This window comes from Xylocopa sonorina, chromosome 17 (assembly GCF_050948175.1).
Source record: "Xylocopa sonorina isolate GNS202 chromosome 17, iyXylSono1_principal, whole genome shotgun sequence".
NCBI classification, from domain to species: Eukaryota; Metazoa; Arthropoda; class Insecta; order Hymenoptera; family Apidae; genus Xylocopa; species Xylocopa sonorina.
The window spans coordinates 4070813-4093143 of record NC_135209.1 but is presented as its reverse complement, the minus strand read 5'-3'; the positions used below and the strand labels follow the sequence as shown (position 1 = coordinate 4093143).

Genomic DNA, 22331 nt, shown 5'->3' with positions numbered 1-22331 from the left:
AAGGGTCTAGCACTCTTGACTTGTCGTTTTGGGGTAACATTATAACTTAAAATAGAACAAGACATTAGCGCTACTATGACGGTAGGAATTATGTACAATTATAAAGAGTTTATAAATACTTTTTAAAGAAATGTTACCTGTATGAAAGTATAATGTTCTGTCTTTCTTTTTAATAGAACATTCAATTTCTATTTGCCTCATTCTGGCTAACACGTTAAAAAAGGATATTTATAAAAATTAAAGAATCGTTTAGGCGGGTTCATAGGTGATGAAAAAGTTAAGGTACAGTTCATATTGCGCATCTATAAACGAAACTCCCGAGTAGAATAATAATCGCAGTTTTATTCTGTGCGAACAAATGCGCAACAAGTAGTTTATTTAAAACCATTAGTATGGCTATGTCAACCATTTTATTAATGCGAAAAGGTCTTTCGATAAATGGTAAGCGCGTTTTCTTTATTTTTAATATATACCAATCACAATTCATATGCACATCATTTTCATCTTGACGTTTGTTGTTGAAATTTCCGAATGAAATAATTCAATTTACGAGGAATGTATTAGAAATCATGCAATACATGCATTAAGATTGCATTTGTTTACGTAATATTTGGGCTAAACATTTTTCATTGACAATGAATGTAAAGGGTTTTGTTTATAGTGTAGTATGATCACGTTAAGCCCATAGTATTTTCCAGTATTATAGTTACTACATAACTGGAATTTATTTTGTACATCTCCCTCACAGTAATTCTCTAATTTTATCTCCACTAATGTATCGTCGATTTACGAGACAGGGATATTGAATGCCTTAAGAAGACATAGGTTATGTTTCTTATATATTTTGTATACACTATAGAGGATATTGTTAACAGTATCTTGCATTCATGTGCTGAATTACAGTATTACGAGAAAAATGTCTCAAGAAGTTTTTGTAAAGAAATTTACTGAACAATTAAGTGACCACCTAGAGAAAAATCAATTCGAAGAAGCTTTAAGTCTCTTTGATAGTGGTAATCATGATGATATCATTAAAGAATCATCGTGGGACATTGTTCCTATTGTATCATCTTACCTCAAAATAGAAAATGTAAAACGCAATAAAGATTTAATCGAGTGTTGTAAGTCGATATTAAATTCTGTAGTAGAAAAATGTAATCCATCTGAAACGGTATTAGAGTTGCTAGAACAGGTGGATAGCCCGGAAGACGATGTAAAGTTCAGCATAATTCTAAATTTACTTAATAAGTGTCTTTCTAAAATGAATGACAAAGTAAAGGCCATAGAATGGTGTACTAGTACAATAAAGTCATACGTTGAGAGTTTATCATTACCGGAAAAAGATTCTCCAACTAGGACTGATACTATAAGTAAAATAAAAAATGTATATGCTGCGATTATGTTATTTTTGGAGCCATTGGTGCATGAATCAAGATCAGAGAATTCACAACAGTGTGCCATATTAAGAGATTACCTTGCAAGTATTCTAATCTCTTTAATGGGAAGACCATTGTGTTATCTACAAGAGAAAGAGTTAGAATCGCATTTAAAAGAGTCTTTACCCGAAAGAATTATAATGCTTATGAGTCATATAACTGCAAACTTACTTTGGTTTCTAAATGCTGTAAATGCAAGAAGTAAAAAGGTCAAGATTAAGAAAAAGAACACGGAAGAAGAAAGTTCTAATCTAAGAATTACACTTTTTGAACTAAATGAGAACATATCAGATTTGGCATATGCTAACTTTTACTTTTATGTTATAACAAAATCATATTTATGGGAGAAAGTACCACAAGTATACAATTTTCAGTATATCTTTCAAGTGTGTACATATCTCATTGTTGAGCTATTAAAACAAGAAGAAATTGTTGCAAAAGGTTTGAACCTTATGAGTGAACTTTTGAAAAGAATGACGAGACGTTCTTTGACATCAAATTTATTAGAATTGAACATTTATTTTGATTTACTCAATGTGCTTGTGAAAGTGATGGTTTACTGCAGTAACGACAAAGAAAGGAAGAAAGCATTAAACGTATTTCAAAACTACATTGAATTGTTCGACATGCAAGCTAGATATTTTGTCATCTTGCATCTTTATCAAAATAGTGAACATTCGGGTTTATTAAGTCTTACAACTGGAATTTTTAAGGAGTCTATCGTTGAATGTCTTCAAGCAACACCACCTATACCTTATTTTCTTGGTAGTAATTTAGAAAATTTGATCACACTGACATGCAAATTACAGCATGGCAGTGCATCAGATTTGGTGGAACTATCTGATGAAATAATCACAAATCTAAATTTATTAAGATTTCTGTTTATGAGAGACAAACATAATCAATCCGGTATTTGGAATTTGGTACAAAAACTTCAAACTGATTATCTGAAACCATTGAGAAAAGGGATAGATTTGTGCAAAGCACATTGGATGATAAAAATAAAGGATTTAGAAGAGCAGAAGAGAACTCAAAAAGTAACCAAAAATATAGAATTAGAAAAAAGTGATGCAGAAATAACATTAATAGTTGGAGGCGAAAAATTGCCAGCAATGCCAATTTCTGAAAAAATTTCATTCTGTCATCGGGCAGTAAATGGTCTCGATGTGATGGAGAGCATTTTAATTAGGGTTAATGAATGTATTGCTGCTAATCCTCTTAAACAACATAGTAATAACATAGTAACTTCAGAATAAAAATTGTGTATTTGCAAAATGTATGTTATTCACTATTAAATAAAATAAATAGTTCTTTATTTATGTTTCATTTAGTTTAATTATATCCTATTATTTATTGCTTCATAGAATCTTGAAATAAAACTTTTTTTGAAATAAAAAAAATCAATATAAATTTTGGTTTTAATAGGTTTTAGAAGTTTGTGGACTTGCAGAGCATTGCTCACAGATCAAACTGACAATATTAATACACAGCAATCGAGTCAGGAATATAGTAAGGAAAATGAGGAGGAGTACGAGAGGAATATCAAATCGAAAATTCTTGCCGCGTCTTTAAAATATGTTCATGATTTGGGATGGAGCCAGCAAGCCATCAGTGCTGGTAATTTGTAATAATTTTTCAGTTAAGTAAATGGATAGGGACCTATATAGTTTTCCATATGAATGAATATATGTATAGACGTAATTTTTAGACACCAATATTTATAATATAGTAAAAAATATTAGTATAAACCACTTAAAGCTATTTGTGCTCTTATTCTTTCGAAGATATAGAGTATACACAAATTATTCAGTAACTGTTACTAAAAATTTTTTAAATCATTTTGCAGATCATCTTCAATGTTTTTTATTTTCCTTTTCGTTTTGTCGCATTTTAACTTCTAGAATTTATTTTTAAATTTATAACAACTATTGAATACCTTATATGTATGAGGCCATGATACAGATGATAAATAAAAATATTTAATGTAAAGTTATGTATTGAAGGTGCTGAGTCGATAGGATATCCAGGAGTGATTCACGGATTATTCCCTAATCGTGGAGCAGATTTGGTTCAATATTTCTATTTAACATGTAATGAGGAATTGAATAAAATTCTTAAAGAACAGGATTCTGCTGTTCAAGAAGAGTCTGTGAAAGAAAAAAAGACACTTGAGTCACAAGTACGAGATGCCGTTGAGACCAGGCTTAGAATGGTGATCCCATACAAAAAGACATGGCCACAAGCTTTAGCTCTTATGACTCTCCCGCCTAACGTACCGATGTCACTAGCCAATTTGCTTACTTTGGTAGATGATATTTGCTATTACGCTGGTGATAGATCAGTCGATGTAAGAATGAGTATAGCTTTATGATTCCACCTTCTCAGTTGTAATATGCACAATCATAATCGTTTTATATCAGATCAACTGGTATACTAGAAGAGTAGTATTAGCAGGTATTTATAAGACCACAGAGTTGTACATGTTACAAGATAACAGTGAGGATCATCAGAAAACATGGAACTTTTTGGAGAGACGAATAAAAGATGCAACACAAATTCATTCGATTCTAACAACAACTTCTGATATGGCTTTACCAGAACAAGCCTTGAATCGTGCTACTGAAGCAGCAAGTGCTGCTTTCGTTACAGTAAGCATTACAAATTTTGAGTCATATTATTATACTCTGATTCTAGTAAGAAATTTGTTTATGGCAGTGGCCAAGATCATAAAATAAATTTAAAGTATATATTTTTTATAATATATGTATTTTATTTTTAATAGGCACGCAATATACTTGGTCTTAATAGGTAGAAGAAGAAAAGAATAAAATATTAGACTACTTAATAAAGAGAAACGGTGAAGTATTTTTTCGAGTTCATTTATTACAGATAAAAATATATTCAGAAAAACTTATGTACTTAGACTTTATGCAACAATAGTATTTAAAAGAAAAGAATAACTTTAAAATGATTTAACAATCATGGCTAATTTATTTCAGTACCATATTTTAACAAGTTCTGTACATTTGGGATCGAATTTAATATAAATGTGACTTACTTCTGTGTAAGATACAAAGATATAAACACTGTTAGAAATATAGATTTATAATAGTATTTAACAATTACCCTGCGATATTGTCACGATTAAGATAAAACATAGTCTTCTTGTTTTATACTAGATTCTCGTGTGTCTCCATTGAAACAAGAGATCAACTTCTCGTACTTACCAATACAATTGAGCAGGAGATTATTTTCTTATAAAGAATATATTTACACAGCCAAGTACTTCACAAAACTCCGTATTATGTTCAAAAATATGAGCTATTTTACCGTGAAATATAATTCGTACAAACCGAGATTTTCTAAACTATCGTTTATATATCGTCCGTTATTAATATCACTGAATTATATATAACTATATCAATCACTTTTTATAAAAATGAAGATATCCTGTAACTTACTTCTTAATTGGCGTTTCAGTTTTTAGAAAAAATGCTCCTATCTAATCTCTTACTATTTCTTAGAAATACTTTCGAAAAGTGTTATCATTATAACAATAAAAAGATTAAACACTTGACGATGTCAACGACAAAATGATGTCATTAGTGTCATATGTTCTACATCATTACAAGTACTCTTTTAACATTAATAATGTGCTTCTTCAATGTAACCTTTGATAGTTTTTGGTAAAGGCAACTTATGTATATTGTCTAATCTAGTATTTTGACGTATAACAAAACGGCAGAGATATTGCAAACTTCGGACTTGGGTAAACCTGCTTACTGGCTTCGTTAATCTAACTGGAAAAGATGGGTGACCAGGATACTTAGGTCGTGAATAGCAAAAAACTGCAGACTGACTAAAATTCATTGAATAATGAATCAAATCGGCCACTGTACTGAATCCTTCACTTTCACTTTGGTTGCATAAGGAAAATAAACCACCACTGTGTTCCATACGAGCATGGAGTAATTTACCAGATGATTTAAAGCTAAGCGTTAGGACGTATCTGTAAAATAATGAATATTAAAGATGTTTCGTAAATTACATAAAGTGTCTGTGCAATCATAAAGTTTCCAGGATGACAAATTCCTAATAAAAATGAACTTGAACAAGCATACCTGTCATCTGAAGAATCCCTTACTAAAAATGCACCATCTGGTTCAGATAAAAGTTTGGCATCAGCTTCGTTTCCTGATATTGGACCCCAATACCATCCATAGTTACTTAATTTAAGTAATTCTTCTGTAAGACTTGCTTTTACTTTGTTGTCGTTACTTATACTAGCCTCTGCAATTTCTTCAACATTTGCAATTTGATGTTCCACTACAGGATTTTCTATTATTTTAGTTTCTAATTGATTGTTCGAACAAGTCTGATGTTCATTGAAAATATCTTCAGAACTACTATTCGTGTCAAGCTTATCAGTAACTTGTACATTAACTATTTCTAATTTATTTTCGACGTCAGTACAACTTTCTACAGTATCATTTAAGTTCTCTGAGATGCATGCACTATCTGATGCTTCCACAGCAGATAAACTGTTACTTAATACACTCGAATTCTTGGTAATATCATCGCATTTCAGTTCAGTCAGATCCTCTTCCGCAGTAATTGTAGAGTTATTTATCTGTAGCATAGACGAGTCACAATTTATATCATTCTGTATGTTAGATGCTTCGATTTCTTTCATCTGGAAAAAATGTTGTTATACATAAACTATTTGAGTGAGTCAAATTTGTATATATTTACCTTCTGCTTGGATCTATGTGGTCGCTGTTTAAACTGCATGTGTTTCTTGATATTTTTAAAAAAGTCGAATGTCGCTTTGTTGGAGAAAGAATTCTTCTTTTTGCTCTCGACTATTTTGACCTCTATCAGATCTTCTTTTTTCATTCTATTTTTTTTCTTTTTTAATACATCGTTCTTGCGTCGTGAGTCACGCCACCAAAGAAAATCAAACATTCTCGCATTCAATTTTTGCGGTATCGAGCTCTGGTTTGATGTTTTCGCTGCACTTCCCGGTGCTGTTGTGATTACCTCCTCCGACGTTAGATTTATCATATTTAAATGTCGTAATGACCCTTCAAACTGGCTCTAAGTTAAAGAAGGGGCTCGCTTCTACTATCTTATCAAAAATTATTTCACACGCCATCTATTCCTTAACTTCTTTTCTTTTCACAGTTATAACTTTTTCTTACGGATGCTCCAAGATTTTCACTGCGGTCGCACGGTTTCGCGATCCTTCATAACGAATTATTTTTACACTGATTAAATCGCAGCGAATGTTTTTGTGTGCTTTCGTAAATTTCTTCGAAATTATTCCCAGCTACCCCAAAAAATATTTTTTTCGACTAGTTCTTCTTAAAAAGTCCCTATCAGGCATACGGACGAATACATTAGTAGTTGGCTGAACCCTTTCTTACCAATAAACGTACAATTAATTCTCTAGAACGAAAGAATTACAATTAATGGGATTGTTGACTCGTTCGAAAAGAGTTGTTTCATTTTTCAATGTGTTAATCGTTTAAAGTGGAATATAATTTGGTTCCAGGATAAGTCTGTTCTATTGGAATGAAACGACATAAAATTTATTAAGAATCAAAGAAGGGATACTGTTGTAAGTGTGTGTACAATTTAACCTCAAATGCAATGATGTTGACAGTTCTTAAAATTAGTGGATTTACGTTGTTTTATTCTAATTTATCGTGAAATTTTAGGTTTTAACGATTAAAAAGATGAGCGATTCTGACGATGAAAATTATGTCGCTTTTGGAGCTCCTCTTGAGCCAATAGACGAGGGTATGTACAAATATTTCAAGAAATAAAAATATAAAAATATTAATTATATACATAATTTCTTTCATTTTTTTAACACACATTATGTTAGATAATGTACCAAGGAAAAAGCCAATGACCATCGAAGATCAATATGCCTATGACGTGCAAGGCAGACGTAGATTTCATGGCGCTTTTACTGGTGGCTTTTCCGCCGGGTACTTTAATACCGTTGGCACTAGAGATGGCTGGAGGCCGCAACAGTTTAAATCATCAAGAAGTAGTAAAGCAGAGGGTATTACACAACGTCCTGAAGATTTTATGGATGAGGAGGATACAAGCGAATTTGGAATTGCCCCAACGGGCATACGTGCCACTGAGGATTATGTTGATCGCGGCCAAAGGGGTACAAAACGCGAGAGAGTTGCTCGCGACAACACTGGTCCTATTCCTGGTACTCCTGTATTAAAGGAGCTATTGAAACCTGTGAGGTAGGTTACTTCATAATAAACAGATCATTCTAGTGTAGATGAGTGAAACTCCAGAGTCTTATAGATAGTGAACGGAAGTGGATACTCTGTATAAAATATGGAAGTTAAATCATGCAAATTTAATATTATTAACTGTGATAATAAATATTTAAAATAACAGAGAGACAGTTGGTATTACGTTATTAAAAAAAATGGGATGGAAACCTGGCCAAGGTGTGGGATCAAGACTTACAAAGAAGGAGAAAGCCAAGATAAAAAGGAGAAATGAAAGAATGAAGGGTACAGAGAAAAGATCAATGAGAGCAAGTTCTGAAAGTAATTCTGAGGATTCTGGAGATGACTATGGAAGTGTTACGTTTGCTCCTGATGATTATGAACCTTTTAGGTAAATTTTAAGTATTGCCATGGAAAACGTTAATAAATGGTATATATTGTAAAGTAAACTTTTTTTTAGGTGTAATCCGAAAGACAACTACTTTGGTATAGGATATTCTGGTTTAGATAGGAGAACTGTACTTTCTGGTCATGTAAATTTATTCGATACACCAGCGTTTAGCGTTCAGGATAAAAATAAAAAATTATCGATACATGGTCAAGCGTTTGGGGTTGGCGCATTTGAAGCTGACGATGATGACATATATGAAAAAGAAGATATGTCACGTTATGACTTTTCTTTAGGTCCGGAACGAAAAACAAAATCGAGATGGTCCGACGACACTAGTTCTAGAAATTCCAGTAGCAATTGGTTAGAAGGTTTCACATTAACAAAGCATAAGCTAGAGCAGAAAAAAATTTTCCCACCTCCAGAATTACCTAAAAATTTCGTACCAGTGCATGCAGTTAGAAAAAGCCGATTTTATCCTCCGATAGAGAACGTTCCACGTGCAATAGAGAATGGAAAACGTAAGGATCTTACAGCTGCAGATAGGGCTAGAATACTGGAAGATTCGCATAATGTGAAGAAACCATTTGAGACGCATCCAAACTCGGTACCATCGGTTGCTTCCAATCTCATCTCCAAAACGTTGAATTTACATGGAAAGCAACAAGTGGAAGAGAGACAGATAGAGGAGAATCAACGAGCCAAAGCAGCTACTTCGTGGATGGAAAAACTGAGTGTGCAAAGTTTTGTTAAAGGTGGTATTGTTGGGTCTGGTAAAGATTCTGAGGGAAGTTTAAAGAAATTGGAAGAATTTAGAGATTCCGTCTCTACTTCCGACGAACAAACAAGTGCAAATAATAATAGATTAGAAGAAGATACTGCAAAGAAAAGCGGTGCCAAACCATTTTTATCTGATCCTGATAAACAAAGACGATTTGAACAGTATTTAGTTTACGCAAAGAATGGAGAAAAAAGTAAACTCGAAAGTATACAACCGCTGTCGATGACAGAATGGGACAGAGAACATGAGCGGATTGAGTTTGAACAAGCAAGCAGATTGTTCGAACACTCAATGAATAATTACATGTCTAATAAGTTTATACCTGTTTCTGATTCTACAACTTCCGAGATTTCTGGAAAATATAATCAAGAGGATGAAATGAAACAAGCTGTCAAGATGAAAATGTTTGGAAAATTAACTAGGGAGCGTATGGAGTGGAAGCCAGCTAGTATAGTATGTAAGAGATTCAATATTCCTGAACCGAAGGTCGGTTGTGCTCAACCAGAGTCACAGAAAAAGTCAACGAAGTTTTCTATTTTCGACTCCCTTGATTGGAGTAATTCTACGAAGTTTGCAAAGGCGACTGACGTGGTATCAAAGGGAACAAATGAGGCTAGTACGTCGTTAAAGGAAAAGACTGATAGTGATAGTACGATCTTAAACGCAAAGGTGGATGATGATAGGTCCTTTAGCAGTTATCAAACTTCTGAACCTGTATCGGAGAAAATGAGGAATTTTGAAGTTTCTTACGAAAAAGTTTTTGGCAAAGAAGTTCAAGAAACATCTTCTCTCGTGTTTGAAAATAAACAAAATTTGAACAATAAATCTGATTCAAGCGCGATATCGGGGATTGTAGATGAACAAGATAAAAGTCAAGACCGCGAAAACGCTACTACAAAAACGACATCAAAGAGTAAATCAGAAGAAAAGAAGGATCTCTTTAAAGCAATTTTCTTAAGCAGCAGTGAGGAATCTGAATCAGAGCCAGAGGAAAGTGTAGATAGTGAGACAGTAAAGTCTGTTTTAATTGGTAAAGTTCCAAGTGAGGTAAATGTAAATAGAAATACTTCTCCACCAAGAGGAATTTTCGCCAAGGTGGATTTGGACAGTTTGGTCACTAGTTCAAGGACGAATGTACAGACAAACGAAAAAGCAAATAAAGTGGAAGATGATGTAAATACGGGAAATTCTGAATCAGGAGTTGAATCGAAGCAAAGTAATGATAACTTAGATTCAGCAGAGGTTCAGCTATTACCCGACATGTATGGGCCTGCCCTTCCATCAAGATTACTGAAAACCGAAAATACCACAGCAGAAATGTCCAATTTAGAAACTTCGAAGCCTGTATTTAAAAGCGTGGTGGTACCAAAACCTAAGGTGGATTCCAAAGTCTCTGCAGTGTGGGTGGAACGAGGAAAAGCGAAGAAATCGAAAAAGGGGAAAAAGAAACATAAACACAAGGATCACAAAAGCTCGAAGCATAAGAGGAAATCGAAGAAAGAAAAACGTGATTCGTGACGCAAAAAAGTGGAACTGTAATAAAAGAATTGAATGAAAAAATGAGGGAAGTATGTGCACTGATTATTTATTGTACGTTTCTTTGTTTTCAGTATCGTACAGTGCGTATACATTTAATGAAGTACTCGAAAATGCACGTGTGAATTTTGTAATTAGGACATCCATGAAGGGACGTCCGATATGTACAAGAATATTTCCTTTTTTGTATATGCTCTAATATAGATAATTGAGCAGTCTGTTATTTTCAATTGTAGTATTGTTTTTTGTTGTGGGGAGCACACGTAAACAATATTGTAGTATCCGCATAACGTTAATTCAGAACGTGTGATTCGATTATTTATTGGATGTTGTGGAGTTTCTCGATGCTGGTCTGCTTTGGTTTGAAGAGCTAATCTTCTTCTCTACGCTATAAATATAAAAAAAGGAGTTATTTGTTGTCCATGTCGTAAGAATTATGAGGTTTCTATTTCAAGGTAAATTCAAAGTTTCGTAACATCGATGGCGGTTTTAAGATTAAAGTATTGAAGTTAGATCATTTCTTTCTAATTTCTACACTTTACAAAAAAAAATATTCCACTGTATGTATTTAAACGAAATACTCTGTATATATGCACAATATAGGATTAGTATTACTAGAAATAATCATGTTTTTAATGTTTAAAAAGTGATATTTTGTTTATAATATCATCATTACTAGAACTTTTTGTACAATTTAATTGACTGTTAAGAACAACTATTGTGCAAATATATATTATTTTATTTTTGCTTTAAATGGAAGCATACCTGCCGCTTCTTGAACTTCTTTTGAACATATCTGTTAACTTTTTCTTCAGATTTCTCTTTTCAGTCCTCTCGTTGATACTAGTTTCGGATCCTGATGTCTACGGTAAAAACATCAATTTTAGAATTATCGAAATCATTGGTTTTTTTCTTAAACAACAGATATAACAGGTTTCGTAGTTTATATACCTGAAGAGAATGATCCATGGAAACATTTGGATCATCTACACTGGCTGATTTGGTTAATTTGGTCGTAATCTTTTTTATTATACCTTTGCTATGTTTCTTTTCTCGGTCTAACATCTCGCTTTTTGTCGAACCAGTAGAAAGGCGACTATAAAAAAAGAGTACCATGAAAAATGTAATTATTGTTAATAATTCTCATTTTTCATCAAGATTTCTTTTTATACCCTTGATACAGGGTCATTAAACCTTGGATACTTTATATACATTAGGACTTAATAGTTGAAAAGTAGTGAATTACCTATCAACACTGGAATCTCTTTGTAAACTCATCGTTCGTCCTTCAGCATCTGAACTTTCCAATGATTGCAAACTGGACATATTGCTGTCGGTACCCCAAATATGTGACTGCAATATTAGATAAGCATTAAATATTAAAAATAAAACTTCACAATATATACGTACTTCTTCATTTCGTCCCGTTGTTTGCTCCAAAGACAAACTCTTCCTTTTCAAACGCGGTTTCGAACGGGACACCGTTAATCCTTTTCCTGGATCGCTCTCCACGGATGTTGATCTATAATGTTAAAATATGTAGGACATTTGGTTTCAGTTAAGCAAATAAAAGAAGGTGTTGTTAGTAATAAACACCTTTTGCCAAGTTTTTTCAATCGCGTTGCATTTATTTCGTCTACTGTTTTCCTCGACTCTTTCAGTTCTTTTGCGACGTCCATTAACTTTTTAACAGTGTATTCTAGTTTCTCTGATCTCTCGCCCAGTTGAGAATTAGACCCTATCAATAAATTTGTAGTTCATAATAGTAAATCAATAATGTGGTAAATTAATTTAATGCTGGTCATACCTCTTATATCACCTTTCGAATCCAACAACGGCGATGACTCTCTTGATTTTGGTCCCTATGAGGTGAATTAATTTTTATGCTGAATTAGCTTACTTATTCGCTGAATTCACAATTTAATATACCTTTAACCGTCTAGGTGGAGTCGGTGTATAGACATTCGCAGTTCCATTTTGTGCAATGCCGTTCAATTCAGGGAAAAGTTTAGACAAGTCATTAACTTGTTGCATTAATATGTTAATATTCCGCAGTTCAATCTGTTCTTGTTTAGATTTCTTTAGAATTACATCCTTGAGCTCTTCTCTCTCCTTCTCGTGTCTCTCTTTCTCGCGTCTCATTTTCTCATTACTGGTCCTCAGTTTCGCGTGAGCATCTCTTAATTCGAGCAAATCGCATTGCAACTGTTAAAGTAATATTTGTACATTGTAAGTTGAAGTATTTTCAAACAACTTATAAGAGAGATGAAAGTTCAATGCCTTTGATAGATTACAGAAAACTCAATTTACCTCCAGAAGTTTCTTCTTGCTTTCTTCTTTCTCTTCATCGTACACCTTTTTCAATTGGTCTTGCCGCCTCTTGTTCTCCAGGCGTTCTTTCGAACGTTCTCTTTCAATCTATAACAAAAGATTGCTGTTTTTAAGTATCCTATCTTAGCAACAATGGTTTTAATTCGACATGTACTTCGAATAGAGTTTGTCGCAAATCCCTCGCTAGTGTGGCTGTTTCTTGTAACAGTCTTTGATGTTCTTCCCTTTCTTTTTGCCATGCTAACTCCATGCGAACCTTCAGTCCTGGAATCTTTGTCCTACCGCTAGTGAGCACTTTTTCTTCTTCAAGCTATAATAAAGAAATATATATAAAACAATGTAATCTAGAGGTCAAATGAAATTGCTAGGTAAAATACTTTAAATACCTCGTTAATTCGTGATTGTAATTCTGATACTTTAACGTGACTCGCTGATTTTTCTGATACCAATTCTGCTTTCAATCTAGACGTCTCCAATCTTGCTTCAGAAAGCTCATCTTCTAAGCTGTTAATTTGCCTTTCCAAAACTAATGCACTAGCGCCAGATACTTCCTCCTCCTGGAAATGTATATTTCATAAATATAAGAAATTCCTTTTATAAGTAAATTAATTCCTCTATGGAATCACAGACAATCCAAAATAGAATGTAAGTGTTTTAAATAATATTTAATATTTCTCTGAAAATTGTTTCAGGCACAAAAAGAACAAACCTCGTCGGACTTTCCAGAAGACGCGTTCGGCTGTTTACCTCTAAGAGACTTTAAGTCTGCGATAGTTTTTTGAGCACCTTCCAACATATGTTTGTACGTGTCGCGTTCACGCTTGTATCTGGACAATTGGTTTTGAATGGCCTGAATTTCGTCGTTGATAGCATTGATCCTGTGCTCGTACCGCATTTTACACTGAGCCAAGTCTGATTTCTTCGCCTTTTCCATGTTTTCAAGGGCACTCTTCAACTTTCGTATTTCTGTCTCCAAGGCAGTTGTATCTGGGGTCAAGGCTTGATGGATTTTCTGTACTGCTTCGTAGTCTTTTAGTTTGTCAGAGAGGTCATCGTTCTGCACCATATACATTTGAAGGTAAAATTAATTTTATAATCGTGTAATTAGTTAAATTTCTATGACTTACCGCTTTTCTCAAGTCTTCCAATCTCGATACCAAAGTATTGTTCTCTTTCTTTAGATTACTTATATCGTTATTCAAATCTGATATCATAGCTTTGTTTGGTAGCTCACTTTCTCGTACACGATTCTGAAAAATATATATTTTTACTTTTATATTATTATTTTTATTATTTAAATTGTAGTTGATGTTTCAACAATTATTTTTCTTCTTCAATATTTTCTATAACTTCTTTCTATTTTTTTTCTTCAATAATTTCCATGTCGAAATGGCTTAATATGTAATCGAAAAGTTATTATAATATTGTATGTTAAATCATACTCACTTCTAAAACTGATTTTTCTGATCGCCATTCGCTCTCTTTCATTTTCATGGTCTGTCGCATCGATTCTAGTTCTTTGCGAATACTTATTAATTCAACGTTTTGTTCTCGCAATTTGCTGCAAATAAATACAACATAAGAACACTATACATTGTCTCATATTAGAATTAAGTATAAATGTATTGTTACTGATAATTACTCGTTTAATGCTTCATTATCAGATTCGAATTGGTTTTTGAAATTTGATAACTCAGTGTATTTCAGATTCAGATTATCATACTCCAGCTGACCTTTCTTCAATTCGTTCTCCAAATCTGAAATATAAGACACTGTTAGCTTGTATAGACACATTCCTGAGACACACGCCGCCAAAGTAAAGCGGCTTACTCAAAATTTTTTCATTGTACGTCTGCCTCATCTCGTTCATTCGTTTCGAGTTCAACCCCGTTTTCTCCAACGAACCAATTTTCTTTTTTAAGACGGCTACCTCAGTTTCTTTCGACTGTTTCTCTTGATCGATCTGAGACAACAGTTTCTCATTTTCTTTCTTTAAATCTGACACCTCTGCAGTCAGATCATTTATTTTCGTCGAGTTTGACGATTTCGTGTTCTCTAATTCTTTTTTCAAACGCTTCACTTCACCGTCAAGTTTGGTCTTCGTTTGTTCGACCTTTATTAAAGAAGAAACTAATTACTCGCATATTTTTATCTCGATAATATTACAATTTTGATCCAAAAAAGATATAATTACCGATGTCATTGATTGAGTCATTTTTGATTCTCGTTCTGAGTACGCTGACAAATCATCTTGCAGCTTCTTGGTCTTCTCTCGTTCCTGAGACAATTCTTTCTTCAGCTCATTTATAGTTTTCTCCATTTTTACGCTTTCCTTCTCCGATGATTTCGATGCTTCTGTAGTGAAAAGAACATATTTTTATAAACTGGCTAACTATTTTCATTTATAACGATTCGTTTTACCTAAATCTTTTTTTAACTGAACAACTTCATTATATACTTTGAGTTTTTCTGCGGATAAAGAGAGGAGTTTCGATTTTAGCTTTTCCTTTTCCTCAGAGAGTGCCGTTTTTTCTTGGTCCCATGCCTTTCTCTCATTTTCTCTCAAGGCTACCGCCTCGTCTAGTTTCTTCTTTACTGAAACATTTTGTAATTGCACAAATGTACGATAAATTAAGTACACAACTATTATTTAATATATGGAAAATTATTAAGGAAATTGAAATACTTAGTGGAACAGTATATCTAACGGTAAGAAATATACTTAGAAAGAAATTAACTAACTGTTTTGTAGATCCGCATTCTTGTCCTCTCCTTTACCACCTTTCTTCTTTTCTTTTTCCTCTGACAATTCTTTCGTAATGGAATCAAGTTTATCCTTAAGTTGTTCGTACTCCTTGTACAGCTTCTCGTACTTAACATTATTATCTTTGGATTTCATGTCTTGAATGTTTACGTCTTTGCCGTCAGAAATATTTGTAAAAATAGACATCATATCTCCTAAGCGATAATTATATAATTCTTATTGTTAGTCAATTCCATAAAACACGAGTTTGTGCAATTCGTTTATGTACTTCTATTAAAGTACAACGAAGCATGCATTTACGGGTTATCTAGTTGAAAAGTTTCTACAGTGTTCATACAATTTAAGTTCTTAAAAGAAGAAGAGCGATAGCAGAACGCACCTATTTCTTTCTCCATTTCATCCACCATCTTTTTCAGTTGCACTTTAGTTGTAAATTCGGTTGCCTTCTTCGGAGTCCTACTCTGAAATTCACCCTTAATTTTTTGCAGTATTTCCAAAACATTTTTCACCTAAAATCGAACGTTTCTATAATAAACAACGTCGACTCGGAGTTTTGTTAAAAATTCGAAACTTGCCTCGTCATATTTCGTTTCAATGTTCGTTTTCTCAGTTGTCAATTCTTCCACCTTTCGCTCGACCTTTCGCAGCTTGAACGACAAAATTCGACAATTCTTATTCGACTGTTCCAAACTTTTTCGCAAACGAACATACTCGTCCGCCTGCTCATCCCTTAATAACATAAAATATTCTTAACGGTATAGACAGATTATTTGTTTGGACAATTGTAAAGAATATAATTTAGTAAACTATAGATCAAACTTGTCGAGTTATTTTAAGATTATCTGAAATAACAAATCTATAGTAGGTCGAGTCATTCACTAAACAATATAAGTATTCACAAAATTTGATTATCGAAAAAGCCATTTATGAGATTTATAAAGGAATGCAAATAAATTGCTTAATAACAAAAGAAAATGAAAAATGTTTAAATTCATAAAAATAATCGGATATATAGTTTTTTACAAGCATTCAATTGGCAAATTTATGAAGTTTATATTCTTTTACAGATTATCCAGCCTTTTGTCAAATTCAACCTGTATAATTACCTCAGTTAAACGATTACGTATACATTCATTCAAACGTAAGCCGAAATACCATTCGGGAAGGGCGGAAGCAGGAGGAAGAGCGCGTATATAAAGTGTACAAAGATCGAAAGGGTTCGACGACAGTATAACGTTCCACATACTGCTTTCTACGTTAAAAATCCACTGTTCTATGTCTTTGTTGCTCTTAAAATTCGAAATATGTATAGGATTTATCCGCGTTTATCCGCTCAGCGGTCTTCTTCGCTCGCAAACAATGGCAAATATGAACGTCGACAATGGTACTCGATTTTATCAAGCGATAGAACGTCCACGTTCGATCCAGCATTGGAGAAAAGGAGTGCCGTGTATTCGTGTCGGGATATCTTCCGTCCAAATTGACGTCCTGCAACAATTCACATGCCTCATTTTCCTAAACATCTTTGAATCGCATGTCCTTTCTTTGCGGACACTACATATGGTAGAGGTGAGAGTTTTATTAATTTCGTTTTTTTTCTTTTTTTTGTTTATTGTTTAGTTCTCGCATAAGCATTTCTCCTGAGTGTAATTGATGAAAAAATTCGATTTACTATCGTGAGCATTTCATTCGCAGTTTTCATTAATTAATTGTTCCAAGATATTCCACTTTTTTTGTCTGATTCTATTCTCGCTGCAGTAAGTGGAAATCCACTGTTCTCGAGCCCCTTCAAAACGTTACATTTAAGCGATCATATCGCGATTAATCATTAAACGTGATATTTAAGCGATTTTATGTTCCTTCCAGCTTGATAACTTTGCTTTCTCGTACAACTATAATCGCTCGGGAATATTTTGCGTCATACCGTGACGAGATCAATCTTGCTTATTAATACAAACAAACATATACAATGTTATTGATGAACACGAAAAGAAAAACAAAAAGGGCGAGTCACAATTCGCCATTATATAAAATCAATTTACTAATTGATTGGTTAATTGATTTGAATTCAAACAGGTCGGTTAGTAAAATGTGTTGCTTTTTTTTTCGTTTTACGGTAATCGTTTTATGCTCCGTGTATGAATTTCGTAATTACTTTACTTGTATGATTTCCATTACAATGTTATAAACATTGTATATTATACACATGAAATGACTAGGTATTAAATCGAATTTTTTGCTTCAAAACAACAAGCTTCAGGAGTTTTACTTTAGCGACGATAATCATAATAAAAAATAGATAAATATTTATGTTTTAAGTGCAGTAGAAAGGGTATTATGAACTGAAAGAAGCCAAGGTGAAGCATGCGTGACTAAACCGATAATTTATATTTCTATACGTACAGAAGTATACTCGTACATAGAAAAACCGATAACATTACCTGAAAGTGTCTTGCAATTCGTATATCTCTTCCTCCAATTGACGAATCTCTTTCTTCATGTCTTCATTCTCGTCCATCAAGTTCTCGCACAGATTCTCAGCTGCTTTCAATTTCGATCTGAGCTCGTCCTTTTCCCGATCACGTTCCCCTCTGAACGTTTTAGCGTTTACTTCTTTTTCAAGCTCTCTTATCTTGGCTAGCAAACTGTTCTTCTCTTGTACAAGCGCTAAGCACAGGTAATATTACTTGGTCTCAGTGTTTCACATGTAATTTAGTTACAAAAGTAGTAGCAGAACGATGGAACGTATCGATATTTCTATTATTTTACCTTCGTTCTTCTTTTGCAATTTTTGCGCTTCGTTTGGAGAAGCTTTGCTCGATATGGTTTCCATAGTAGCCAACCGCCTCATCAAGATCTCGCTTTTCTCCTTTTCCGCTTTTTCGCAACGCGCTTGCAATTCTCTTACTTGCGTTCGCAATTGATTCACCTCGTTCTAACGATAACAAATTCTACCGTTATTTCGTTAATTTTCGTCCACGCAGACAATTCTGCGGCTATCTAGAGCGCTAAAATTATTATTATCACTATCATTATTGTTGCTACAAGCGTACTACATCTGGAGCCAATAAAACAGTAAGATTGACATGGAAACGGATAAGCGAAGAAAAAAGTATTGAATATGAAAGTGAAGAATGCTGGGATGGTTACTTTTTCCGTCCTCTCTTCGTTTGCCACCCGACGTTCGCCATTTTTTTCGCTGCTTTTCGAAGAACCAATCTTCGACTTCTTCACCTGGATAGAAAAAGTGATGTACAACAAAAAGACATACATTTCACCTTCATGCGATTACATACTTGCTTATCTCGAACACTTTGCTCGAGCGACGCTAAAAAACAAATAAGAACAGAACAACGATCGATAACGAGTGAGTCGAAGATGATAGAAGGAAAGCTGCGTCACGATCAACTGGTCTCTGAACGATGTTCAAATGTGCTTGAACTCGTATTAATTGGGAATTTACAATAAAAACATCCGGACGATTTAAGTTCGAATTGAATAACAATTTCAGTTCATTGCGTCGACGTAGATTTATCTTTCGGCCATTACAAATGCTGACCAGATAACGATTATTTCACGTATCTATTTCTATCGAAAGAAAGTATTCATACTTTGAGCGTATGAATAAGCCCGTCGACCTTAGTTCTCCCGGATTTACATACATGTATAAATTACGTATATCATAGACATTAACAGTGCTGCAAGCGACAAATCAATGAAGAGTAACACGATTCTTTGAACCTGACCTGAATTATAAATTCGACATCGTTTTCCGATGCGCTTTCATTGCTGTTGTCTATGACTTCCTTAATTTGCAGCTTCGATGGCCTCCTAGCTGTAATAGCGGATTTAAATTTACGATTAGAAATTAGAAACAGGATACGATATTTAGTGTCGTGCGAGTGAACAGGTACCTTCCACTTTCTCTTCTTCTTTGTCGATAGCAGAAAGGTCCATGAGCGAAGTCCATCCGGCGGAGGCGTACGTTTCTGGACTCTCTTTGAAATTGTCCTTCGCTAAATTTGTAGCCGATGACCAACCACGTTTTCCATTTTCCGCTGATCTGTCGATTTACGATGTATTGACAAATATCGTGATAACTGTGATCTCATTAGACTCTCGAGTTTTTGTACAGATTTTTATATAAAGATATACATGGGTTATCAGTTATGTAACTATTGTCGATCGTGACTAGGGAGTTTGAAAGTAATTAAACATTTGTTTTTATCGTTTACCGAGCTGAAGATTGTTCGAACGAAAGACTAGGTGTCGACGATGTGATATCTCTCAAGCTGTCTTTTTTCCCGCCATGTTCCTTGTAATCCCTACATAATAAACAACATTTTGTTACAATCGTCACATCTTTGTACTTGATCTTTATAGATCTTGTGGCTGTTCTTTTGAAAACTTTCATACTCTGATTTGCAGCAGGCTTTAGATGTATGTCTGTTGCAAATTTTGAACATAAATTCCGTTTGGATAGTTTGGAAGAAACATTTTTAACGGTGCAATAATTAAAACACTTTGTTTGAATCGGATGAAAATGACAAAAAATACCTGAAGCATCTTTTGCAGCGAGTTGGCCACCGCACCTGGGGATGGAAACCCAGGGGACAAAGGGGGTCTCCTTTCTTCGACGAATACATGTGGTGCATTCTACGTGTAAATACAAAAAATAACGAATCGTTAGAAGCATAAATCGTGACTAATCGCTCTGAAGAGCTTGAGAGAGACAAGTACATTTACAAAGTTACGAGTTGGATCGGAAAAAATTGGTGGGCAGCTCGAAGCGATCTTAAACGGCATATAACCGATTAAGGGGGTCAAAAATGGCCTTGGACCAAATTAGACTCTCCTTGAAACATTCGATTAGGAATTAACCAACCTGAGCTTCTGTTGGTATCACAAAGACGTACTTAACTCGATGAAACTACATAAAAACAACCATAGATATCATTAATTTCAATATCTTCGCTTCGATAATGTCAGTTTGCCCAATTTCTTCCAACCCTACCCTCATACCCTCATACCATAATTGGCATACGTGCTGTGCACATGTATGTACATAAATAATTAGAGAGAAAGAAAGAAGGGTAGGAGGAGTTTCTTGTTACAAACACATATTTTATGTAAATGGTTTGACGTGCCACGCTGAATCGCGTGCGTGCAACATATGAGTTAAGTCGACACTTGGTCAGGGTGTCAGTTTACAATGGTGCGAAATAGCATAGAAATGGCTGTTCGACAGAACGAAAATATGTATGCTTATCCAGTGAGAGGTCGCAGTGGCTCTCGTCGTTTACGTAAATCTGATCGATGATTTGATTATTTGAACTGCGATTTTTTTCGTGATGCCTGCGCGATCGTACGAACGAGTAATTATAATCAATGCACAAGTGACCTCTTCCTTCTGCGATATCACGTCTTCTCGAGCATATGTCTGTTGTTTTCGTTTGTAAAGCGTAGAAAGCAAAAAAGACATACGATCGCAGCGAAATCGCATGGAAAAGTTGTTCGCGTGCGTTAGCTTTTAGCCTAGATTTATGATCGCGTAGAAAGTTAGACATAGAATGGTAGTAGAGACGTATATGTAAATAATGTGCTTTCCATTTGTCTGATCGCAGTTAATGAGTACAAAACGGCGAACAGGAATGATAATGGTGACACAATGCATCGTGGTAAACCTGATAAATTTCGTACCACCATAAACACGTTACGTGGGGTATTTAACTAGGCTGGAAATAAAAAATCCGGCCGATTTCCGGTAGAGCATATCTTGTAAGAGCGTCACATGTGGCGCAGTTATGTATTCGCTGGGTCTCTCTTAATTTTAAGAGTTAAACAGCTCGCTCAATAACTCGAGGAGCGATCGATTGCGAACTGGGTAGGATCTACCTAGAAACGAAACCTTGAATTAATCGGAGAAAACGAATTTCGCAAGCGTAGAGGCGAGACTTAAGACGACGCTTGGCTTTCGACGATCGCGAAATACTTGGCAAGGCATAAATGAAATTCAGCACGAAATTCTGCTTTATAGATAATACAGTTATAACGCGCGTTTGGAAAACCTTGATGGAATACATATATGGCATTTGTCTCCCAATGTAGTTTCAAATTTTGGTCTGTCTTCGATAAATGTGGAGTGTACGTGTACAGTAAATGGTATTTGGTATCGATAAATCCAATACAATTTAAACGTCCTGGTCCAGTAGATAAACAGTTGGAAACGGTTGAACTTTAAAAACACGTAGAATCGATTCGTTCGCTTTGGATTTGTTTTAATCTTACGCAATTCCATATTCATTAACGCATACTTACTTGATCGATGTTCACCCGAGTACAGCGGGATGAGCACGATTAAATTTGTCTTGAGCGTCGTTAAAAACGCTTGCACGCGATGTCCGCGAACACACCTTCCATTGTGACGATGTAAAACGAGTCAGCACTCGTTGATCTCATATTAAACGAATATAATATATAATGTATGCAGCAATCGAATGCTAATCGATCGCGATGCGCGAAGGATACACTTATTATTCAAAGCTTAAATCCCTATCGATGGCTCGGTAGAATTCACGGACCGTTTACATCTTTCAGTGTTTTTTACGCACACTCCGGTTTCTTTTGCTTTATTTTCTTCTTTCGTTACACCCAACAATCGCAACGTCGATAGACGTCACTAATAGCACTGACACGTTCTTGCTATTACGAGGGTTAGGCCGTTACTCGCCTCAGACTCTTGTACGTATGGTAATTTGGAGGATTGCCAGGATATATATTTATCTTTAGCTATAAATATAGTGCACCTTTTTACGAGTATTTTGCGTACACG

At 34.5% G+C, this 22331-nt stretch overlaps 5 protein-coding genes across 8 annotated transcripts; 3 read left to right on the top strand and 2 right to left on the bottom strand.

The window, feature by feature from the left end:
• The first annotated feature begins 286 nt into the window (after positions 1 to 286).
• Positions 287 to 4538, top strand: Coq9 (ubiquinone biosynthesis protein COQ9, mitochondrial). The gene is made up of 5 exons (XM_076907636.1): positions 287 to 441; positions 2862 to 3053; positions 3440 to 3783; positions 3857 to 4084; positions 4219 to 4538. Exons 1-5 carry the CDS (start codon positions 393 to 395, stop codon positions 4246 to 4248), a joined length of 843 nt encoding a protein of 280 aa, XP_076763751.1. The 5' UTR covers positions 287 to 392; the 3' UTR covers positions 4249 to 4538.
• On the top strand, positions 449 to 2836 carry LOC143431120 (glomulin). Its single transcript, XM_076907635.1, has one exon. The coding sequence runs from the start codon at positions 917 to 919 to the stop codon at positions 2690 to 2692; it is 1776 nt and encodes a 591-aa protein (XP_076763750.1). The 5' UTR covers positions 449 to 916; the 3' UTR covers positions 2693 to 2836.
• Positions 4539 to 5052: 514 nt separating the features above from the next.
• Positions 5053 to 6785, bottom strand: LOC143431242 (uncharacterized). The gene is made up of 3 exons (XM_076907824.1): positions 6189 to 6785; positions 5558 to 6129; positions 5053 to 5445 (listed from the first exon to the last, which is right to left on the bottom strand). Exons 1-3 carry the CDS (start codon positions 6498 to 6500, stop codon positions 5082 to 5084), a joined length of 1248 nt encoding a protein of 415 aa, XP_076763939.1. The 5' UTR covers positions 6501 to 6785; the 3' UTR covers positions 5053 to 5081.
• Positions 6786 to 6880: 95 nt separating this feature from the next.
• On the top strand, positions 6881 to 10634 carry LOC143431353 (G patch domain-containing protein 1). Its single transcript, XM_076908025.1, has 5 exons — positions 6881 to 7056; positions 7157 to 7238; positions 7327 to 7705; positions 7866 to 8090; positions 8160 to 10634. The coding sequence occupies exons 2-5, from the start codon at positions 7175 to 7177 to the stop codon at positions 10384 to 10386; spliced, it is 2895 nt and encodes a 964-aa protein (XP_076764140.1). The 5' UTR covers positions 6881 to 7056; positions 7157 to 7174; the 3' UTR covers positions 10387 to 10634.
• LOC143431352 (uncharacterized) lies at positions 10438 to 22229 on the bottom strand. 4 transcript variants are annotated; one of them, XM_076908022.1, is made up of 30 exons: positions 21818 to 22229; positions 21200 to 21394; positions 20057 to 20155; positions 19735 to 19824; positions 19414 to 19562; positions 19246 to 19334; positions 18650 to 18733; positions 18269 to 18434; positions 17941 to 18166; positions 16075 to 16228; positions 15879 to 16008; positions 15478 to 15693; positions 15157 to 15330; positions 14930 to 15090; positions 14566 to 14848; positions 14378 to 14507; positions 14182 to 14296; positions 13863 to 13985; positions 13445 to 13792; positions 13122 to 13292; positions 12890 to 13045; positions 12715 to 12822; positions 12334 to 12609; positions 12212 to 12266; positions 12001 to 12142; positions 11815 to 11926; positions 11651 to 11757; positions 11356 to 11500; positions 11170 to 11267; positions 10438 to 10792 (listed from the first exon to the last, which is right to left on the bottom strand). In XM_076908022.1, exons 3-30 carry the CDS (start codon positions 20152 to 20154, stop codon positions 10720 to 10722), a joined length of 4179 nt encoding a protein of 1392 aa, XP_076764137.1. In that variant the 5' UTR covers position 20155; positions 21200 to 21394; positions 21818 to 22229; the 3' UTR covers positions 10438 to 10719. The 4 variants fall into 4 exon arrangements, with proteins under 4 accessions (XP_076764137.1, XP_076764136.1, XP_076764138.1 ...); XM_076908021.1 differs by lacking the exon at positions 21200 to 21394; XM_076908023.1 differs by lacking the exon at positions 21200 to 21394 and having other exon boundaries at positions 14378 to 14492; positions 21818 to 22228.
• Positions 22230 to 22331: the final 102 nt, after the last annotated feature.